The sequence below is a fragment of the Rhopilema esculentum genome, chromosome 16 (assembly GCF_057945365.1).
Source record: "Rhopilema esculentum isolate cy_ngs chromosome 16, ASM5794536v1, whole genome shotgun sequence".
NCBI lineage: Eukaryota > Metazoa > Cnidaria > Scyphozoa > Rhizostomeae > Rhizostomatidae > Rhopilema > Rhopilema esculentum.
This window is the reverse complement of record NC_142830.1, coordinates 11,759,213-11,781,076: the sequence shown is the minus strand read 5'-3', so window position 1 is coordinate 11,781,076 and position 21,864 is coordinate 11,759,213. Positions and strand designations below refer to the sequence as shown.

General features: G+C 36.4%; 1 protein-coding gene and 1 long non-coding RNA gene across 3 annotated transcripts; one reads left to right on the top strand and one right to left on the bottom strand.

Moving 5' to 3' along the window:
- The first annotated feature begins 690 nt into the window (after window positions 1-690).
- Window positions 691-1,460, top strand: LOC148958271 (uncharacterized). Its single transcript, XR_016144676.1, has 2 exons — window positions 691-824; window positions 1,320-1,460. It is a non-coding gene; the product is annotated as an uncharacterized LOC148958271 (long non-coding RNA).
- Window positions 1,461-5,349: 3,889 nt separating this feature from the next.
- Window positions 5,350-17,560, bottom strand: LOC135682089 (uncharacterized). 2 transcript variants are annotated; one of them, XM_065196817.2, is made up of 7 exons: window positions 17,402-17,558; window positions 13,115-13,179; window positions 12,448-12,825; window positions 11,207-11,470; window positions 8,339-8,527; window positions 7,736-8,017; window positions 5,350-6,776 (listed from the first exon to the last, which is right to left on the bottom strand). In XM_065196817.2, the coding sequence occupies exons 2-7, from the start codon at window positions 13,158-13,160 to the stop codon at window positions 6,106-6,108; spliced, it is 1,830 nt and encodes a 609-aa protein (XP_065052889.1). In that variant the 5' UTR covers window positions 13,161-13,179; window positions 17,402-17,558; the 3' UTR covers window positions 5,350-6,105. The 2 variants fall into 2 exon arrangements, with proteins under 2 accessions (XP_065052889.1, XP_065052888.1); XM_065196816.2 differs by having other exon boundaries at window positions 5,351-6,776; window positions 13,115-13,273; window positions 17,402-17,560.
- Window positions 17,561-21,864: the final 4,304 nt, after the last annotated feature.

Genomic DNA, 21,864 nt, shown 5'->3' with positions numbered 1-21,864 from the left:
CTACATGCTGCCATGTATCTCGGCACGTATTACACTACCGAATGTAATAACAATAACTGTATGGGGTCTTAAGATACCAAGGAAGGTCTGGGCCCCAACAGTAGGAACGCAATCCTTTTGAATTGATGCCCTGAGGAATGTCAGACGAAAAAGCTTTTAGTATTTTGTAAAATGTTTGCTATTTTCAAAGCCATTTTCAAATTCTGTACCGCAATAAATTGTTTAAAGTTTCCTTTTCTTGTTAGTTGCTTTTTTCTCTAGGTCCTTTACGAGTGGACCTAGAAGAATAGATAGAGAAAATTTAGCACATTACACTACTTCAATGGTAAACAGGCTGAAGGTTGCTAGAACTGTGAGATTTTTAACTGCATCAATGAGAACGTGAGATTGTTTGTAGATGAATCACATTCACATTTTAACTTACGGTAAGTCTTGTCTAATTTTAAATTAAATGCATCTGCTGATAATACAATGTATTGCCAATTCCAATTCATCAAAATTTTGGATCTGGTTTTCATCATTTTTTCAATGTTTAATGAAAAGACTTGCAATCAGGCGTAAAACTTAGCAGATAAGAACGAGTAATTGCTAACTTCCTCCTTCCTCTTTGATTGTTTTCCGTCAGCATAAAAGCAATCAGCAAGCAATATCTTTCAGTTAGTTCGAACAAAACGAGATTGGCTTCCTTCACTCTGCAACACCATCTCAGAGATTCAAAAATGAAAGCAACTTTGGTTATTCTCTTGCTTGGCTTGATTGTCATCTCACAGGTCGAGTCTCTCACCAGTGGTGGTCTTCAGATGTGGGGAAAAAGAGCTTTACGTGTAAGCAATTTGAACATTGCATATGTTTTGATTTCATTTTAAAGAAAACTTATAAATGTTTTCATTTTTGGTGTTGTCTTTAGATCTTCGATTTCTTTCGTTAAGTCAGAATCTCAGAGGCATTTGATATGCATATGTACAACACATGAAGGAACAGCTCAGGCCATGGTAATCAAAGCCTGTGTGCGTTAAACAAATAGAAAACTGTTCAAATTGAACTGTGTAAAGGAAAAGCTCAACCCATTGGCAAAGACACTATGTGAGAAGATGGTTGATCGTAGATTCCAAATAACCGATATTAATGATTTTGAAACGGTCGATCGATGCTTTAACTTAAACTTTTCAAATTTACAGCAACTGTTCACATGATATTCTCTATGCGCAATTTGATTGGTCAACTGTAAGCTATAAGCTACCTTTACGTGTGTCAAATGCCTTCAAGTTTTTAAGATTCTTTGAATGAGCAAGGAACTTAATCTCGATATTCAATTTCAGGAGCAAGCAGAACAAGCAGAGACATTGAAGAAAACCGCTTGTGCCTTTTGCAGAATGACCATACATATGTGCGAAAACCTCTCGCGAAGAACTGCTGAAAATGCCGAGAAAAAATAAACCTTCGAGCTGGAAATAACAAAATCAGCGACTTAATTATGACTGGCAGTATTAGACTTGAAAAATATGTATTTGAATAATTACAATGATTGATTTCTCCATTCAGCGTGTCGTCTTGCATTTGCTGTTATATCTTGCATCCGAGTCAGTGAATTTCCTCACAGCTGTTCTTATCACGAAACAGACTGTTTTGATGTTGCTCGGTCGATATTCTATTGTGTACTAGTTGTTAGATTCTCAATACTTTTCAGAAAATCCGTCTGTTTTGATTTAGTTTAAAATTTTAATACCTAAGGAAAACAAGAGTTTTCAACAGAACATTTTATCTTTTATATTCAAACTCAGTGCTATCATGATGTGCGATGATGATCGTGAGAGAACGCCACGACCATTTTATCTTTGATATTTGTTCCAGTTTACCAAACAAAAACCGTTAGCAAATAAGGGTAAGGTGGTCCTCAGAATATTTTACCATTGTCAATCATAAGACTGAAGTTGGCGTTCTCTAACCATTTGGACGATTTTTTTGGGCTGTCGGTGCACCAATTGCAAAGACAGCCATTAGTGAAACGCCAACCATTTTTGAGGGGGTTGGGAAAAGATACAATGGCCTTCTTCCACCACTAGTGAAACTCTCTTAACCCCCCCCCCCCCCAAAACGCAACCATAAACAACAAGAAATATAGGCCCGGGAGGGAATACTACCTTATAATAACACCTTAATAATGTTACTGGTGTCAATTCATCATAGACTCTCTAAACGTAACTTGGTGTGTTTCGTAACGTAAGTTTTGGTAGGTCGTGCTTCGGGAATTTATTTGACCAGTTGGTGATCGGCTAGAATACACGATTGTATCGCAACACTCAACTGCAAGCCTCTTTTTTTGCTTCTTGTTACTTCCCAATTTTGGTAGCGAAATGTCTAAAGACATTCTGTTGAGGACATATTTTGCATTTTTGACGATACTACAATTTTTTAATATTTTGACATCAGTGTTCAGGAGAAAACATATGCTATTGAAAACAAACCTCATTCTAAGAAAGGAATCTTTACTTTTTTTGCTTTTTTGGCGTCCTACTCTTTCTTGACCATTTTGTATGAAGTCTTTTTGATTTTACAGAAGTCCAAATATGTTCCCTCAAGGACCCTTCGATGTGTCATTATGAACATTTTGCTATCATCGTTGCCTAGAAGATTTCTAGGTTTATGTAATTTTGCATCATGATCACAAGTTTTCTTTCAGGGCACCTTTCCCAGTGATGTAGGCATACTTACCATGAGGTATGCGTTCCAAATACTTTCCTTCTTTGCAAATAATACATCGGAAACGCATTTATTTCGGCAATCAGCTATTTTCTTTAATTAATTTGCTGCTGTTTATTCTTTCCTTTCTATTCTTTTTTCTATTTTAATTTTTGCATTTGTAATAAGACAAAACCTTCTGATCTTTGTAAAAGGAATGAGATTCTGCCAGATATTAACCTTCTGCTTATTCATTTTCTGCACATCATCAAGAATCTGCCAGTAGAATTCCTTTTTTTGCCTTCCATTACATACAACATTTTCGATAATTCGTTTGTTATTTATAAACAACCAAGATACATTTTTGAATTCTAAGGAATTAAAATAAAACTGAAGTGTAACAAAATTAATTGCTTTCCGATGTTTAATTTTATCACAGTTCAAGAACAAGGAATCTTTCAGGATTGTAATTACAGTTTTCTCAATGTTTCAGGCAGCGGGAAAGCTTTTTCGACTCGCCAATTGCCAATATTGAAACAATAATGTCATTGTTCCTGCTAAAAGTAACTGCTCAGTTTTGATCCTGTAGTCATAAGTCAGAACTAATTTGTAAGTGGTTTATTTTCAATTCCAACTGAGTAGTGTTTATCGTGTTGTTACAAAATTTCGTTGTCATCTTTTATCAATACTTGCAACAGCGCTTCAAATTTATTGCTGAATATCCTCCTCAAACTGAAGCTTCTTGAATTGGCGAATGGTTTTCTGTCATAAACAATGGTTTTCATTCAAGCCTGTTCCCTCTTAAAATTGTTTTGGAAATTTCTCGGCTTAGACCTTTTGGCAAATGTTAGCCGTCATTTTGGCCATCCATTACCATAATTTAGCGACCCCAGCGTATATTCAACTTTTCATTAACATCTGATACATTAAAAAGTTTGATTTCGTGCATCTTGGCTCAATGTTTCTCCCGAATGGTGTTGTACAATCATCTAGATTTTAACAACAAATGAAAATCTCTTTTTAGATAAATTTCTTTGTAACCTTGATGAGGCCAATAGAAGCTCGTCTTCATAGATTTTGAATTGAAAAAATTAGTTAGTTGCTGTGAATTGGATGTCCCAAGGCCAATACAAATTCTAAGAAAAAATTGAGGAACTGCCCAAGAAACTTGAGATTCAAACATTTTCTACTACCAGAGTGCAGCTGAGGCGTGGTGAATTAGGATAGTCGTGAAATGAATATTGGAATCAAACATACTCTCACTACGAAGGAAAACCAGAGTGCAGTTGAGATGTGGCGAATAAGGTTAGTCGTGAAATGAATGTTGACATCAAATATACTCTTACTACCAGGGTGTGCCAGAGTGCAGTTGAGACGTGGCGAATAAGGTTAGTCGTGAAATGAACGCTGGAATCAAATATACTTTTTCTATAAGGGGGTGCCAGAGTGCAGTTGAGACGTGGCGAATAAGGTTAGTAGTGCAATAAATGTTGACATCAAATATACTTTTTCTACCAGGGGGTGCCACAGTGCAGTTCAGACGTGGCGAATAAGGTTAGTCGTGAAATGAACGCTGGAATCAAATATATTTTCTCTACCAGGGGGTGCCAGAGTGCAGTTGAGACGTGGAGAATAAGGTTAGTAGTGCAATGAATGTTGACATCAAATATACTCTTACTACCAGGGTGTGCCAGAGTGCAGTTGAGACGTGGCAACCAAGGTTAGTCGTGAAATGAACGCTGGAATCAAATATACTTTTTCTACCAGGGGGTGCCAGAGTGCAGTTGAGACGTGGCGACCAAGGTTAGTCGTGAAATGAACGCTGGAATCAAATATACTTTTACTATCAGGGCGTGCCAGAGTGCAGTTGAGACTCGGCGAATAAGGTTAGTCAACAAATGAATGTTGGAATAAAATGTACTCATACTACCAGGGGGTGCCAGTGTGCACGAGGCTAGTTCGTACACGGGTTCACCATACTGTCTTATGAGATGATTGCCCGGGAAAGGTGCGTATGCAGGTTGGTAGACCGTGCAATTGAAAACAAGAAACTTCAACATCAATTTCTAAAATATAGCTGCAACAATCAGGAATTCACATATGATTTGATTCACAAAAGATTATCCTGGTAAAAATAACATAAATCAATTTATCGCCGATTAAATATTTGTTGTCTAGTTGTCCTTCTAAATAAATCCAGGAAAGGTATTTAAGGGAGTTTATTTTGTAGTGTATGATATTCAACGTATTTTCCCGAATAAAAGGCGCGATCTCTTCCGATTATCGATAAAATGCAGTTCCTTTCCATGTGCACCTTTTAATTCAAGGACATCTTCTATCCTTTCTGGGAAATTTACATTGAAAATGCGATTATCCGAATACTACTCGTGATTATTTGAACATGAAAATAAAGATTTAAAGGAAGAGTTTAAATTAATTTTCATTTTTTCGCCAAACTTTGGCCATGGTTGGCAGGAATGGAGAGAAGAAAATTGTTGCAAATCGTTCAATTTGAGATCAAACCAAGCGTTGACATATTTGTTGAAAGCAAAGCAATCGAAAAGCAGACGAATCCAAAACTTGGTCAACAAAAAATAACATCCAGCTCTTATTCGAGGATGCCTTTTATAAATTTATATTCTAGTTAAATTAGGTTTCTTTTAATTCCCTTTCCTTGCGAATGAGGCTCTTACATAATACTGGCTTGTATTTAACGTGCTTCCAGTTGAGGGAGGCTTCTATTAAAGAGCGCCTTCTATTCGAGAAAACATGATACTTGCGAACTTGCGAAAAATAGCCAACACATTTCGTTCTATTCAAATCTGAATACAAAAATCTTATAAATTCAAATATAAGATGCTATTGTAATTATATTCTAAGCATAACACACAGCAAACAGAAAAGTGATAAAATTCATCCAGTTTTTACATACGAAGGCTTTTTGAACTGACATTAACCCCATAGTGTCAAATACACTTGAGGATGGTACAGGAAACCGAATAAAACGGAAAAGCAATTGAAAAATAATTTCACCTAACGACCAACCAGTATACTGCAACTCATATGCAGTCAAAACTAAAATCTACTCTACCATCATTTACCTTTATCACTTCTGGTTTATTTCAATCAGAGCAAGGCCAAAATTTTGATAGCCTTCCTCCTTTTAATAAGTATCAGAGGTTATGTACCAGAGAGTATAAATACCAGAGACTAATCGGTCGTATATAGGACCTTATTTTCCTGCTTAAAATACAAAGGGACCTTTCCACATCTTGCTAAACCTGCAAGCTACTGTTTCTCCGCACTAACGAGGTATGTTGCCTGCCCACCCACACAACGACATCTATATTTATTAATATTTACAAGTCCATGTAACACTGGACGCCAATCAAGCCAACAGTAATAAAAATACATTCCGTTATTCATTCATGAAATTCTTTCGCTCGAGTCATTTCGATTTGGTTCAATTCCTCCATGAAACAGCAGACTTTTCATACTCGGTGAGACTGGACTAGTTGAATTTGAAGTTCTAATAACTGGCCCCTCGACATTCGAAGAATGCAAACCAAGCACCGAAACGAGGTCATTAATTGAGCCTCTCTTTTTCATACTTTCTAGGCAAAGTTTTTTCGCATCTATCTCATCACTGCGGTCCATATAGTGACGCTTCATAAAATCCCTACACCAAGCAAAGCTGGGCTTAAATTTTTCCATGTGTGGCACTGCAACTTCTTCGGCCTTTCTTTTAATAACCGCAAGCAAAGGTGAGCTATGGCCTTTGGACTGTTCAATCTCCTCAAAAACAACGCTCTCTAGCTCTGGTGGCAATTCACAAGGGACATTACCTTCGTTAAGCCACGTGTGAATTGTCGATTTCGGAATGTTGAACTGTTTAGATGCAGCGGAAAGCGTTTTGCCCGATTTCACGAACTCTGTCGCCTTCATACGATGTTCATTTGAGTAGGTGCCGTAGGTTTTTCGTTGCTTTCCATTGGGCGAATCCCTGTTATAATGATTATGATACTGCTCCTTGTACCACCTTTCGTGCTCAATCCAGTCATCGGGATGTAAAATCTCATCGATAACACCAAAATCGACTAACAAAAAATATTGATAAGTATTGCAAGTATATACTGCATGGCCAAAATTCAAATGATTAGCCTATATGCTAGGGAACTGGCATTTTCAACCCAGACGATCTCCCCGCAAAAGGCTTTCAGGGTTATAAAGAGGATGGGAATTAAAAGGTTTGGAGAATATTATAGCGCGATTCCTGATGAAACTGCGTACAAACAGCTTTTACTTTAAAACGAAACAACAAAACGTAAATCCTTGATAAATTTCCCGGCTGCGAAACCCATTTTGAGACTTACGACTGTGCAATATTTTGTGATCTTCAAGAAGATGTTGACATTTTTTCATTTAAAAGCCTTATGATAATTCTTTGAAAATCATAGTAATTAGATAGTAAGTAAAATATGTTTCTAGTACCCTATGACACTAAGGGAATAAGAAAGCAATATAGAATGCGAGTAGCCGTTGCAATTTCTCCTAGTACGTGGAAGTTTTGGTCGAAAGTCGGGGTCCCGATTAAAATCCCAGATTAAAAATTGGGTTCCAGTCCCACAATTACAAGCAAAATTTCACCTCAGAAGTAGAACTTCTAGCATTTTAGGCAGTCATAAAAACTTTGCCTCCTGAAAATAATTCAAAATATTTACTTGTTTTCTTATAACATCACAGAAAAACAGAATAAAACCCACTGACAAAGCAGCATAATGCATGATTCAGTCCCTAGTTACAGCGTAAAAAAGTTAATGTTGGAAAACAAACATTGCGCTGAGTCTCACTTATAAATTCAAAGGCCATGAAAGGCTACCTGAAAGGCCACTAAATGCTTCCTTGAAGTCAGAAGTTATTTGACAAAGCGTAATATGTTTGGAAAAATCAAATTTGCAAAAAGTAACAAGAAGATCACTCGATGAGTATCTGTTTCAAAGCTCCTGAACGTTTTGACTGTGAATTCTAAGGGCAATAATAAATACAATCAACTTACTATATTCCATGTCAGCATCGCTAAGGGCGATATTGTCATCTGGTTCTGTTTTGACGGCAGTCGGTTTGCTGTTACTTGTCAATAACTGCACTAAAGTGCTCTGAGATGAGACCGGACTAGGACTGTTAATAGAACTTGATTTTTGCTCAACTTTGGGTTGGTCACGAAGAATATTGAATTTTGGTTCGTCTTTTATGGTAGTTTGGGCTAGTGAATGTCCCAGGTCAGTCATATTTTTATGATAATCGTGCTCCACATCATCCAACTTATCATGATGAAAATCTAAACAAGAAATATTGCCATAAACCTTTAAAATTTGGACAGAACGAACTATCTCATAACAAATCATTTCTCATCCTACACGTGACAAAATCCACACGCAGAAATGAATAAAATTATATATTATTCACAATCTTCAGAGAATTAGAAATATGACGCATAGGATGAGATTAAAGGATTGTACCAAACGTCTTATACAGATCTTTTTATTGAACAATAGTATCAAAATCGCTTGAGTTTTAGAAAAAAAATATTTATAATGTAGTATGCCAATCATTGACAAATTATCTGGGCAAAATATCTTAGAAACTGGATAAGACAGACCTTTCTTCCTGTGTCCTTTTTCTGGTCTTGTCGTTACATCTTCGTGCAGCCAGTTATGGACTGTGCTTTTCGGTATACCAAACTTCTTGGCAGCAGCTCTAGCACTGTATCCTTTCTTCACGAATTCGATCACTTGTAAGCATGTGCTCTTCGAATATGTGCCTCGGTGACGTCGACGTTTAGGGTTATCTAGAAAAAGATTCGGGTCTAAATAAAACCGTTTATATGTTATGAAACCACTCCGTGATGATTTTATGCTTTAAATCTAGCCCAACCTACTTTGGCTAAATGGAATGGCGGATAGCATTTCTCAAGCTAAAGGTTTAAAGGAAGAATATCTCTTTGCATCGCTTCCATTTTTCAGTAAACATATCACACTATTACCTTACATAATAATAGCTTAGATGGTCATATGTATATTCTTTAAAAAACAGTTGGGTACACAGGGCAATGTTTATCGCCTAGGTCAGATATATAGAATAAGTCAAGTAAGTCTTAGCAACCGTAAAATTTGTAGGTAGCACGGAAGAGCAGAAACATAGCACTTTTCGTCAGACACTCCGCAAAGTATAAAAGTCCATTTATGACTAAAGGCAAAATAGAAATTATACTTATCCTTTCGACCAGCATCAAGATATGAATTTCTGCTTACCTTCTAGTCGATACCCGACGTTTATACGCTGAGGAAAGTTGAACGAAAAGTACTTCTGTATACTATGATTTCACATTTCCAGTATTTTGTTCCAATTAAAAAATTTGACTATGAAGGTACAAGTGAATAGAAGGAATATAGAGTATGCATCAATCCAGAACTGTGGATGATTTTATTTCGACAGTTCTGATCTGAGTTTATGCAGTAACGTACTTCTAGCCTGCCTCCCTACAAAAACCAAACAAGTTTTTGGAACCGCACAACTTGAAGATTGCACGAAATACCGGAAACATAGCATACCCAAGTACAAATACTTGGTAAACCAATAAAACTTGCCTTTCTTTCTCTCAAGTTACTTTCGATCCACACCTGGATACAAATTTTCAAATTACTTTTGGTCATCATCTGACGTTTATACTCTGAAGAGTGTCGGACGGAAAGTGCTTTAGTATGATATGTTATCCTAGGAATCTCTGTGCGTTTAAAATGCGTTTCTGTACGAGCGCTGATTACACTTGCAGATGACTGGAAACGAAAGAAAAAGATGGTGGACTTCTCGAGAATCATAAAATTTGTCTTTGATGTTGTTAAGTTTAGCAAAACGTGACTCAGAAACCAGTGGTTACAGGTAAGATCAACGAATTTAGATCCAAGATAGAAAGTTCCAGAAAACTGCCTTATACGTCATCTGGACAGCCTAATTTGAATTCCCGATCTTCATTTCACTATGGGACCAACATACCATCAAATAAATCTAAATTTTTCAGGCAAAATTTTTCAATTTTCACCTCTTCTTAGAGTCAAATTGCCTGGGAAATTTGTTTTTTGCCTACTACCAAAATCTGGCCTTTTCAGCATAAATTCTTACAAACAATGAACATTTATGACTAAAGGCAAAATAGAAATTATACTTATCCTTTCGACCAGCATCAAGATATGAATTTCTGCTTACCTTCTAGTCGATACCCGACGTTTATACGCTGAGGAAAGTTGAACGAAAAGTACTTCTGTATACTATGATTTCACATTTCCAGTATTTTGTTCCAATTAAAAAATTTGACTATGAAGGTACAAGTGAATAGAAGGAATATAGAGTATGCATCAATCCAGAACTGTGGATGATTTTATTTCGACAGTTCTGATCTGAGTTTATGCAGTAACGTACTTCTAGCCTGCCTCCCTACAAAAACCAAACAAGTTTTTGGAACCGCACAACTTGAAGATTGCACGAAATACCGGAAACATAGCATACCCAAGTACAAATACTTGGTAAACCAATAAAACTTGCCTTTCTTTCTCTCAAGTTACTTTCGATCCACACCTGGATACAAATTTTCAAATTACTTTTGGTCATCATCTGACGTTTATACTCTGAAGAGTGTCGGACGGAAAGTGCTTTAGTATGATATGTTATCCTAGGAATCTCTGTGCGTTTAAAATGCGTTTCTGTACGAGCGCTGATTACACTTGCAGATGACTGGAAACGAAAGAAAAAGATGGTGGACTTCTCGAGAATCATAAAATTTGTCTTTGATGTTGTTAAGTTTAGCAAAACGTGACTCAGAAACCAGTGGTTACAGGTAAGATCAACGAATTTAGATCCAAGATAGAAAGTTCCAGAAAACTGCCTTATACGTCATCTGGACAGCCTAATTTGAATTCCCGATCTTCATTTCACTATGGGACCAACATACCATCAAATAAATCTAAATTTTTCAGGCAAAATTTTTCAATTTTCACCTCTTCTTAGAGTCAAATTGCCTGGGAAATTTGTTTTTTGCCTACTACCAAAATCTGGCCTTTTCAGCATAAATTCTTACAAACAATGAACAAAAACAAAAAAGTTTTTAAATGAAAGAGCAATGGTAAACATGGGGGAATAAAATGTCAAATACTATCGACAATCATAACGAGTTTTCCTGAAAAAAAATTTCTTAGTTTCCTGTTTAAGTTTGTAAAATTATTTAAAAAATTCATGCGCGGAGATATATACTTCTTAAATGTAGTGTACTTTTGGGGAGTAAGTTTTCGTTTTCATGGGTATTTTGACCTGAGTTTGTTACCCATCATGAAGTCTTTAGTAAATCCCATCTAGCAACCCCGAGATAAATTTCGCGCAATGTACCTGCGAAGGAAAAACTTGCCTCGTTCTTAGATCAAAGAACTGATTGAAAAAACAAACTGATTCGTTGACTATTGAAATCACTATTTCTTACCATCATCGTGTTTTTCATCATTTTCTGACGGACTAGCATGATTGTTTTGATAGTAATCTTCGCCGTTTCTCTTGCATTCCAAAAAATAAATCAGCTCCTCCTTAGTCAGTTCCTGTGCCTTTGCGAACATCTCCAGACCCTTGTCACTCCGTAGAAAGTTTATCATCTGGCCCTCTTGAATGTATATCGAATCTGCTTCACTTGGTGTTGCCGAGGGGACTGGTGATGAGCATGATGATTCACTCATGATCGACTCACTTAAAACTGCAAAGATGGTAAGCTCCGTCAGATTGAATAAATGCAATCACCTTCAACTCAGTGTTGGTGAGTCAAAATGAGCGACATGCTGTGCCGATAGAATAAGTATTTTGTTTGCTAATATCAAATCACAATCAATGGCTTTTTCAATTGACTATGATCAAATCATCAAATATGTGCCTCAGAGTGAAAGCAAGAATTTCCATTTGCGATTTAATTGTAGACAATTAACAGAAAAGTTATCTTGGCAGCATTGTTATTATCATAAATCACTCTCAGAATGCAATTAATCCAAAACATGAACTTTGAATCTAATGGTCTTTTCAATTTAAAACAAAAGATTGGAACGGACCAGAAGCTGTTATGTTTTGGAATACAAGCAGCAATACTTAGAGAATCAATTAAATAAACATTATTTATTTAATCAAATTATTTTATCTTGGAAAAAGTGCACCTGTCTCTTAGGGCCTATTTATATGAGCAAATTTATCCCACCTCTCAGCCCATAATCTGGCAAGTAGGATGAAATCATCAAATGTTTACATGCAGATTTTATCCCACCTTCCAGCTGTATATGGAAAAAATCACCCCCTCCTTCTAGCCTGTATGCTGACAAGTGGGACAAAATTTTAATGAATAATCCCCTCATATCTTCCAGCTTCATCCCACCTTCCAGCATTCATATGGAAAGAAACCATCCCACCTCAGTGAGATCCCACCTCTCATACAGTGCAAAACGAAATACACAAAGGATTCTATAGAAGAGTGGGACCTCACCTCTCAGCTTACAGGCTGAAGGTTAGATGATTTTCTCCATATAAACAGACCCTTATAACAGGGAACTTGCAATGAACATCAAGCAGAGCCAACTAGCAATTTTAATGGGCCCACAAGCATAATAGATTCCCTGTGTTGGTGGACCTGCACTTCATAGTCTAAAATTTCTATAACAAAATATAAAATAAGTTCTAGAATTTACATACCACCAGAATCTGATGTGGCACTTTGTATTGGTATTGTCGGACTTGGCACAAAAATTGAAGCTTCACTTGGCATCATATACATTGATGACACTGGACTTTCTTCTTCAACTTTTAAAGCTGGAATTGATGGGCATTGTGAATTCTGTCCACTTTCAACTAATAAATCTTTTAGTACACTTTCAGAACCAACACTAGGCTGACTCAGTGACTGAGGTGTACAATACATGTCTGTCCCCAAAGACTTAGAAAGTGGCCCTGAGGTACTGTCTGTGACATTAGCCAAAGGAATATCTGCATCATAGTGATCAATACACTGATTTGTATACCAGAAATCATGATTCACCCAATTATCTATTTCTTCCTCCATAGGTATCAAATCTAGAAGAATAACATCAATAAATCACATACAACACTGTGCATTTGACACTTAAAATACACAAAGGATCTAAATCAAGTGATATGATAGCTCTGGAAAGAGGCAAAAAACTGTAACACCAATTTGAAGAAGATTTTACTGGTATTTTCAATCACTTAGGACATAAATAATCTAACAATTAGTTCAAGTTCAAGTCCAATGGTTATTGGAGAAACCATACAGCAAAAGAAAATAAAATTAATGATGAAAAATTGCACAGATTCATATTTTCAAAACTTATAAAGGACATACCACTAAGGATGTAATCTGGGAGCTCAGAATTCACATAACAAGCCATGGATGCAAATCTTTGTACTCTAAAGAAAAATTGTATGTTTCTGAATCATTTTGAAGGAAGCTCAGTATATACTGCTTTTAGCTGAACATTCTTGCTTCTTTCATGTTGATTATCTAAAGGAAAGTAGATATCATCGGATATGTAACATAAATATAAAGATATAAAGATTATTAGACCAATTTTTGAGCAAAAACTAAGCTTTATTAATTATCAGCATTTTCTGAAATGGAAATGTCTCTAGCTAACATTGTCTCTGTACATGCAAGTTGCTAAAACCATGCAATATGATCTCATATTTGTTTTGATGTTAAGTTCAGGCATTTATTATTGTAGATGTTTCCTTGTGAATACTTAGAAGAGAACAGTAGTCACATGCTAGCCTCAAATAGGAAACAATGCATACATGTGATAGGCCAAAGTTATTCTGCCATATAAGATACTAACAGAAACACAAATATGGACGTATAACATCTGTTAGCAGATAACAGTAGCAGTTACTTACACAAAAGGAATTCCAGGAGAAAGGTTTTACTATCAAGACGGTCACACCCTGGTGTAGGCCAGTGGAGTGGTAGATAGTAGCTCAAGAAGATACGTCAATTAACAGTAACCGGTTAGTCAAGATGTGGCATAAAGTAGAGAGTGCAAATATATAAGATATAATGTCAAAGAAGGCGTCTTTGCTTTCTTTGCCCTGAGAAACCAAAAAGAGAAATACAACTTTACAACATATGTATTGAAAATAGCTTAATGTTTTTCAATTGCAAGGGATCCTTTTTCTGTGTTGCTATATTTATTTTTTGGTTGGATTCTGACATAAAAAAGCAGTCAGAAGAAGCCTGTGTTATCATTTTGCTGAAGGTTTTGGCGTTACCTATGCGATGTTAATGGCTTTGGACAATTAAACAGGCTATGTAGGTTAATTGCTTATAAACTCTTGGGCCAGCATTGACAACTCTTTTTATTAGAGATGGAAACATGAAAAGATGTACCCAATGATGAAGATTTGTAGGATAAAGACTAAGAGGATCAAGACTTGCTTGATAAAATACTTTCGGTGAAGATTTCTAGGCAAGGAAACCTAAAGAACAAGAACAAGAAAATACTTTTCAGTAGAGCATGAGTTTATGTGAACCAAAACAGGCTGTCCTGAAAGGAAAGCATCAAAGCAAAACTGAAATAAGCATTCTGCAAGAAGTTTGGTCACAAATCTGTCAATACTTTCTGTAAAATATATTTTGATAATTATGATCCTTCTACTGTATATGCTAACGAAAAAACGCAAGCTATTTCATTTGCTGACTTTCAAAGACAAGCTCTTTACCTTACGAGTAAGGAAAGACAATTAAGTACATTAAGTTCTTTCAAAATTATAATTTATGGTTGAATTTTGATTTATCATATTGGATTCATTTGTATTGGGCTGCTTTTCCTTGCTTGTGTTGTCTCTACCTATCATTCAAACTTGTAGCTCTAGGTCTGGATTTCCACAATATGATTCCATGTTTATCCTATCTGTATTAACATAGTAATACTCTTTCTGACCAATTGATACTATCAACGTAGGTTGACAAAACAATAACAAGTCCCTTTTTACAGTTTGAGTACCATCACAGAACCTTCTTCAAATTTTTATTGTCAATTGCATGCTAAGTTAAATGTCGGATGGCAAATGATGATTTGGCTTTGCCCGTTTTTAATAAGATATTCATATTTTAAGGACATTCCCAGGTAATTAGATGTCATTTCAGCGGTGTTGCTCCTTCGCAGAGGATAAGCAGGAACTTCACCTGGCTTAGCCCCAATTTTCCCCCAAAAAACAGCAGCAAATCTCAATTTACCATCTCTATTCAATATTCCCAGTTGATAAAGAACTTGAAACAGGTAATTAAAATCTCCCGGCCCAAAGTGGCACTCCCCGTCATTTCCATCTGGTCTAGTAGAACAGTCCTGTTCAATATACAAACACTTTAATTCTTTTTAAAAACTGTCTCATCCATGTAGGAGATATACACTCCACATAATGAAAGAGTTCAACTTTTGTATATTTTCAAATTTGTGCATCTGTCCTGTTATGCTTGGTTTATCCCATGAGTTGAATGGAATTATCCTGAGAATCATGGTCAGAGTCATCAAACTTCTACATGCAGATAAAAGACAATTTGTCAAATTTCTAAGCTAGTTTCAATTGGTTTAAATGTTGTTTAGAACACTGTTTTAAACAGAGTTAATCACCCCTTTTTTGCTATCATTTAGCCTCGCTTTCATTTTCTGTCACGTGCAGGCTATCCTAGGACATCCGGGACATTTGTAGGTTTATAAGGGATGCACAGAGTGCTACGCCTCCTCTGCAAGTTCTATGCATGCTGCAAACGGTTGTTTACCGCCGCAGCAATGCTCAATTTTCAAGACCCCTCCCACCCGCCTCTTTTTCTTTGTCTTCTTATTCTTCCAATCTGGCTATCATTCTTTTCCCGAAGACCTTTTCGTCTTATGGTCAGGTGCATTAGTCGGGAAAATGTTCCCAGTGGTGACACCGACCTTGAAATCGGTATTCTCCAGGCAGTAAAAGGGCTGGTGCACCTAGCAAGCCCACTTCCTGGAATAAGGTTTTTTATAGATAGTTAGCCACTATCAGGCACCAAGTAATATTTCATTTCTTGGCAACCGTTTTTGGGGAAAATTGTTAATAATTTGAGATTGTGATTTAACTACATTAGTATTCAAAAGGGTAGGGATTAATGTTTAATGTGTAATTTAAGTTGATGGAAACAGATATGCTTAGAACAGCAAAGCACAAGGCTCAAACCGCCTGACCCAATGACCAAAGAGAACATAAAAATGTGAACAATGTGTTTGGTGGTACAGAACTTAAAAATTGCTTTGAAAAAGCAATTATTTGAACAACATAATAAAAAAAGCCTTTTCATCTGACACTCCTCAGAGTATAAAGTGCCAGAATAAGGGTCCGAAAGGACAATATGGAAAATATATATCCAGTTGTGGATCGAAATAGAAGCAAGCAAGCATGACCAGCATAGTTGTCCAATTTCAGATCAATCATATGGCCGATATGCTTAGGATAATTGGCAGAGCCCGGTCGTCTTTTCATCTAGCAGTTATGGAATCAATCTACATGCAAACAAAAAAGCCCCCACTCTATTGACTGGAGGAATTATTTTTCTCTCTTAGACTCCAGTGGTAATTTTTCTATAGGCACATGGCACTGGTTGGACAACTTCTGGTCATGTGCTTACATTTTCAATTTTCAAGAACAAGAAAACTGAACAAAGTTTGCCTGAAAGAGAGCCAGACTGGAAAGTACTTTTTCTGTGCAGGAGATGCCAAAACAATAAAATTCAAATTTGCAGATAACAATAATTTTGCAAGAATTTTGTTTGCAGAATTTGTAGCGATTGATGATCTTTCAATGAGATTTTGTATTCTTTGTTTATTTCTGGTAATCAGAAGTTTAAATGGTAGGAGAGACTGTGACCAGACCAACAAATGTAATGTCAGGACTATATGGCAGATTCTTTTAATTTGCCGAGGGGACGATTGGTCAAAATTCTTGAGTAGGAACACATTCCCTGCAAAGACCAAACTGTACAGTCTGGGAAAAGAGTTAAACACACAACCTAGTCACAATGTCAATAAGCAAAGAGGGATGAAGTCCTCAAGCAAAATCAAAGTGAAAGAGCTCCTTTGTAAAGACTGAGTCTGATATAGTTTTATTTATCGGCATTAAAAATATAAAACCCCTTCAATTTTGTTGCTGTTGTTGCCAAAGTTCTTATTACATTGGTACAATGTTACAGTACAGTTAACATAGACGAATCTGCCGGAAGAATTCTGCCGGAAGAATTTCACAAAACATTGCGTCTACACTGCAATAATAGCTCTATAACCACCAATAACCCTACTCCTACAACAACCTATAACCACATTCCTACGCAATGCCAGAAGGTCAAAATCTCAGGAAGAAGGAAATGACCCAGATGGGACATATGACGTCGTTATCAAACTTGTACAGCATATTAAGTTACTAAAATAAAGAAAATAAATGAGATTAGAACTCATTATTTTTAATAAAGGTTTTTACAAACCCGCTTTTGAAGGATAGTTGAGAGGAAAGGGCCTAATATAGTAATATATAATTAACTGTTTTTGTAGGACGACAAACACCTAAATCAAATAGTAATTACGCTAATGTCTTACGATATATGATATAATTTGCATACCAGCGGCCAGTGCCATGAAATGCGCAACAGTTTGGAGAAGCTTGAAATAAAAACGGGCAGCAAACGGCAACGTCACACGATCCAACTGTACTAACAAAACATCACCAGCACTTCCAGCGTAGTGTCTTATTTTTGTCCCGCGACCTGATACTGGAGGAGGGGGCTGGGTCGGTATACTCCTCCGCAGCAAAACCATTTCTGGAAGACTAAATTTTCTGATCGCTTTCGTAGTTTTTCCAAACGACTGTTTTGTACGAGTTCTGTAGGGGATCAAATCTCATTATAAAGATAAAGTTATGAACAGAGGCCAAATAACTGAGGTTTGATGGGAAAGAGCCTATGGTCATGTGACAATATATCGTAACACCATAGTCAAAAGAAAAGTATATTGGTAACTTTTTTCTATTGACTATGTATTGTAACACACTTAACTGACTTTGCATATTTAAGACTTTCAGATAATTCATGCCTACTCTTTCAGGTTTTGGGGATAAAATTCAAAGTTCTGTAAGTAGATTGTTGTAATGTCATCACTTAAGAACTCTTTGGGCATGCTCCTTGGGTATTTTCGTCACCAAGATTGGAATCTTTGTTGCGCGCCCGCATTATATTCCCGCGCATTCTTTTCCATTCGTGCATTATTGCATATTGGCTGGGCAAAGTCCCTATTTAGCGAAATTTTACATTATTAACACTAATTACTTCTAAATGTGAGTGTTTACAGGCATGCAGTCGCAAATTTTAAAAATTATATATATAAAGACTGAAAGACAATCCGTGAACGCCTACTGCATGATCAAAAGGAGAATGTGGATCATGTTTGACAACAACGGAGAGTGAGTCTTCATGTAATACATCTTGTCTCCGTTAGTAGATTTTCAGCTTGAAAACTGACCTCAAACCAGGGCTGGCGAAACGTACTTGAAAGTGGAGGAGCCAAAACATCAAAGTCTTGAAAGGGCTTAGGAAGTCCGCCAATATGGTTGGCAGAAAATGTTTAGAATTATGATGTCTTAGAGATGGCCAAAAAATAACATGAAATAGGAAGAGCCGCGCAAAGCTTTCGAATAACCTTTGTTTTAGATTAACCTTTCTAAATTAGCTCATAATGAGACTTTTTTAGATTAAAAAAGTACCCAAAATAAGTTGGAGGAGAGAAATTTATGAAACACGGTTTAATGAATAACATTAACCTTGAAATATCTACAGAAGAAATATCAGCTAAAAACAAAAGATTTAATAATTTGGACTGCTCTCAAACTTTTGGAATATAATGCTTTTAACAAAAAGACTCTAGAGTAGAAAGGGGTTCAGACTGGATTGGTCAAAACGAGTTTTAATAGAATTTATAATTGCATCTTGATTTCTCTTTTATAGTAGGGATTGATTATCGTTACAATTAAACTTCGAAGTTCTTCTATGATACTTTGAAAAAACAAATCTGCTCATTCTTCATTTCTCATATCCTCAACATTTTTCCTTCCAACATTTTTTTCCCATTAACAGCTGATTTCTCATTGCGACGCTTTTGAGAAAATTTTCCTTAGCAAATAGGCCATAGAAAAAGGAAATTCCATCATTTTGTGCTGGCACCAAGTTCTTCTGGATCAGGTTTCTTGATCTACAATCATTGTCAAAAGCACTTGTAACATCCAGCAATCTGCGTTGTGTTTTTTTATTTTTCAATTCTTTTCACGAATACTCCTATTTCCACACCCCCTTCCCCCGAAACAATGTTTGTTTATAATTTAGAAAAATATCATAGAAGTTGCAGGAAAAAACTTTTTTCTTAATCCCTTGCGTCATTTTGTAGTAAACCAACATTTTTCAATGGGAGGGGGGAGGAAAATGGCTGAATTTTCCCTTGAAAACTGACGTTAGCAGGTACCGCGCAGCCATTGGGGCTAGCAGGGGCTATAGCCCCTCTACTTTTTTGATATCATAGGTTAGAAAATATTTAGAAAGTTCACTGAAGCGCAGAGTAGCTGGTCTTTTTGACTGGGAACCCTTTTCTGTACATTCTCTATGTGTTTGCTTTTGTATAAATATATGTTGTATTTTCTAACTTTGTTAACATATTGTTTAATGGTCCTCAAGCTAAATATATCTATATTTGTGGTAATTGATTTCTTTTCTGAATCGGACTGTGTATAGATAATTATTGGACAGAAGCAAGTATTTTCTAAAAGGGCGTTTTCCGAAGTTCTAGAGGGCGTGGCCTAACAATTTCAGTCACGTTCTTTTCAACCCCCTCACTTTTAGGCTGGTGCGCGGTGCCTATACGTTAGTGTACTAAGACTTTTAGCAAGCATTGTATTTCCAAAGCCAAGCTGTTGCCCGTTGTACAACTTGGACAATGACGGATTTTTTCGATCAAATTCCAATATTGAATTTTAATATGTATCTTCTAGGGTAAAGACAAAGCAACCAAACTAAAGCTAAGGGCAAAGTTAAGGGATTACTAAGCAAAGTTTTATTTTCCTCTGTAGAAAAGTGGGGGGCATTGCCCCTGCGACTTTATCTGAACCTTCTTCTATCTCATTAATGTGATATGTTTCACAAATGACTTCATCTCCATCTCTTACCCACTATCACCAGAGTCATGTCATGGAATCCTGCACTGCTATTTGTTCCAAGTAATGCGGAATAAGCTCTTTGGTCGGCTTTTTGAAGTCCCTGGACTCAAAATTTCAAACCTCTCCGCAACGGTAATTCGTGAATTAATACTTTATGGAAGTTCCAAATTAAATGTACTTGCCAATAGACTTCTTGTGGAGGCCACACTTCAATTCATCAAAAACACTAAGAGATTCTTTTAATTGAAAAACACAACAGCAGCAACTCCTTTTCTTATTTTTTTCTTTACTTGTTCTACCTCTGAAACATGTAAATTATGTAAAAAATGTGTCTGTAAATTTTTCTAGAGGTACCTTTCTTTTCCTGATTTTGTTTATTTTACTTCTCTCCCTTTTTTGTGTTTATATTTAGATGTAATTGAAAATTGTAAATGTCACTCATAATGGAGACTAGATGACATTGCGTCCTTCACTATTGTGAGTGACATGTATTTGAGTAGCTTTGTTGTAGTTTAAAATTTTGAATTATAAAAAAAACATCTGGTGTTTTAATATCTGATGCTGATATAGCATCGTTTTCATTTCATCATTACCTTCTGCCACTGATTCTTTATAGGCTTGAAATACAGGTGCCGAATCATTGGAGCTTAGGGGCTCAAGCCCTCCATAAGATTTCATAAAGGGGGCTGAGGCATCACTGGCAGCTTTCAATGACAGAGCAGACTGGAAACTGCAAAACAGCAGTATACTTTCTTTTTTCAAAAACTGCAAATCGTAGTTGCTATAGTATTCTTTATCAAAGGGATATTATGATATGGTTATACTTATTTGGAAAGATGGAAAATACTTTATTAAGAATACAAACCCCTTAGCAAAGTATTTTTTACTCCGAGTTTTGAGCCACCAGTGGGAAAGTTAAAAGCGGAACCTATCTTCATCTGTATTACTTTTTCTTCACTCTCAAACTATGCTGAATAGCATATTTGTCCAAAGTGAGAACTTTGCGTGTTCAGTTTTCCAGTTCTAAATGTTACCTGCGAGTAATAATCAACATATTTTTGCTATCACCTTGCTTTATCTTTCCTTTTCTCTTTTCTGTTACTTAGGTTTCAAAGATAATCCTCATGTTCTTCAACAAGCCTGAGTTGTCATTTAAACTTTATTCCAACTCTGGTGTTATAAGAGAGCCAATTGCTAGTGTCAGTGAGAAACATTCACCTATGGCAAACTTGGAAAATATACATCAAATCTTTATGGCCCCATAAATTGCACACAATCTTTTTCAAAGCCCAAGAAAGGCTTCGCAGAATTTTCCATGGCCCATCCGAATATAATCCAACCCCCATATAGCAGATACTTCATAACCGCTCCCTTTTTGCAAGAAGTGAAGGGGACCATAGCCTTTCCTAGCCCAATGGCTGCGTGGTCTCTGATTGATTTACAGCACTCTAAAAATTTGTCAAATTTCCGACGAAACCCTGAATTTTCCGACAACAACGTGATTGGAAAGGCTCGAGCCGCCCCCCCCCCGCCCCCCCCCCCATAGACATATGAGTTTTACAGGCAACAGTCATAAAAGCCAACTCGTTGCTCGTTACCTGTTGAAAATAAGAAGCTAATTTCATTTTAAGTTTGCGCTTTTTTGCTTCAAATATTGATGTCTTGCAGGTCGTAACCGTTGGAAATTTCGTTTGACAAGCAAACCTGTAATCTATTCAAATTAGCAATTCCTTCAGTCGAAAAAACTATATTTCGAAAAGCCAGGTCAACAGTTGAAAAATTGGACAATGAATGTTTTTCTGTACAAAAACTTCACTTTTTGAAAAGTAGGATTTCCTTTCGAAAAAGGCTTTTTGGTGAAAAAGTTAGTTTTTTAGTATCTAGCCA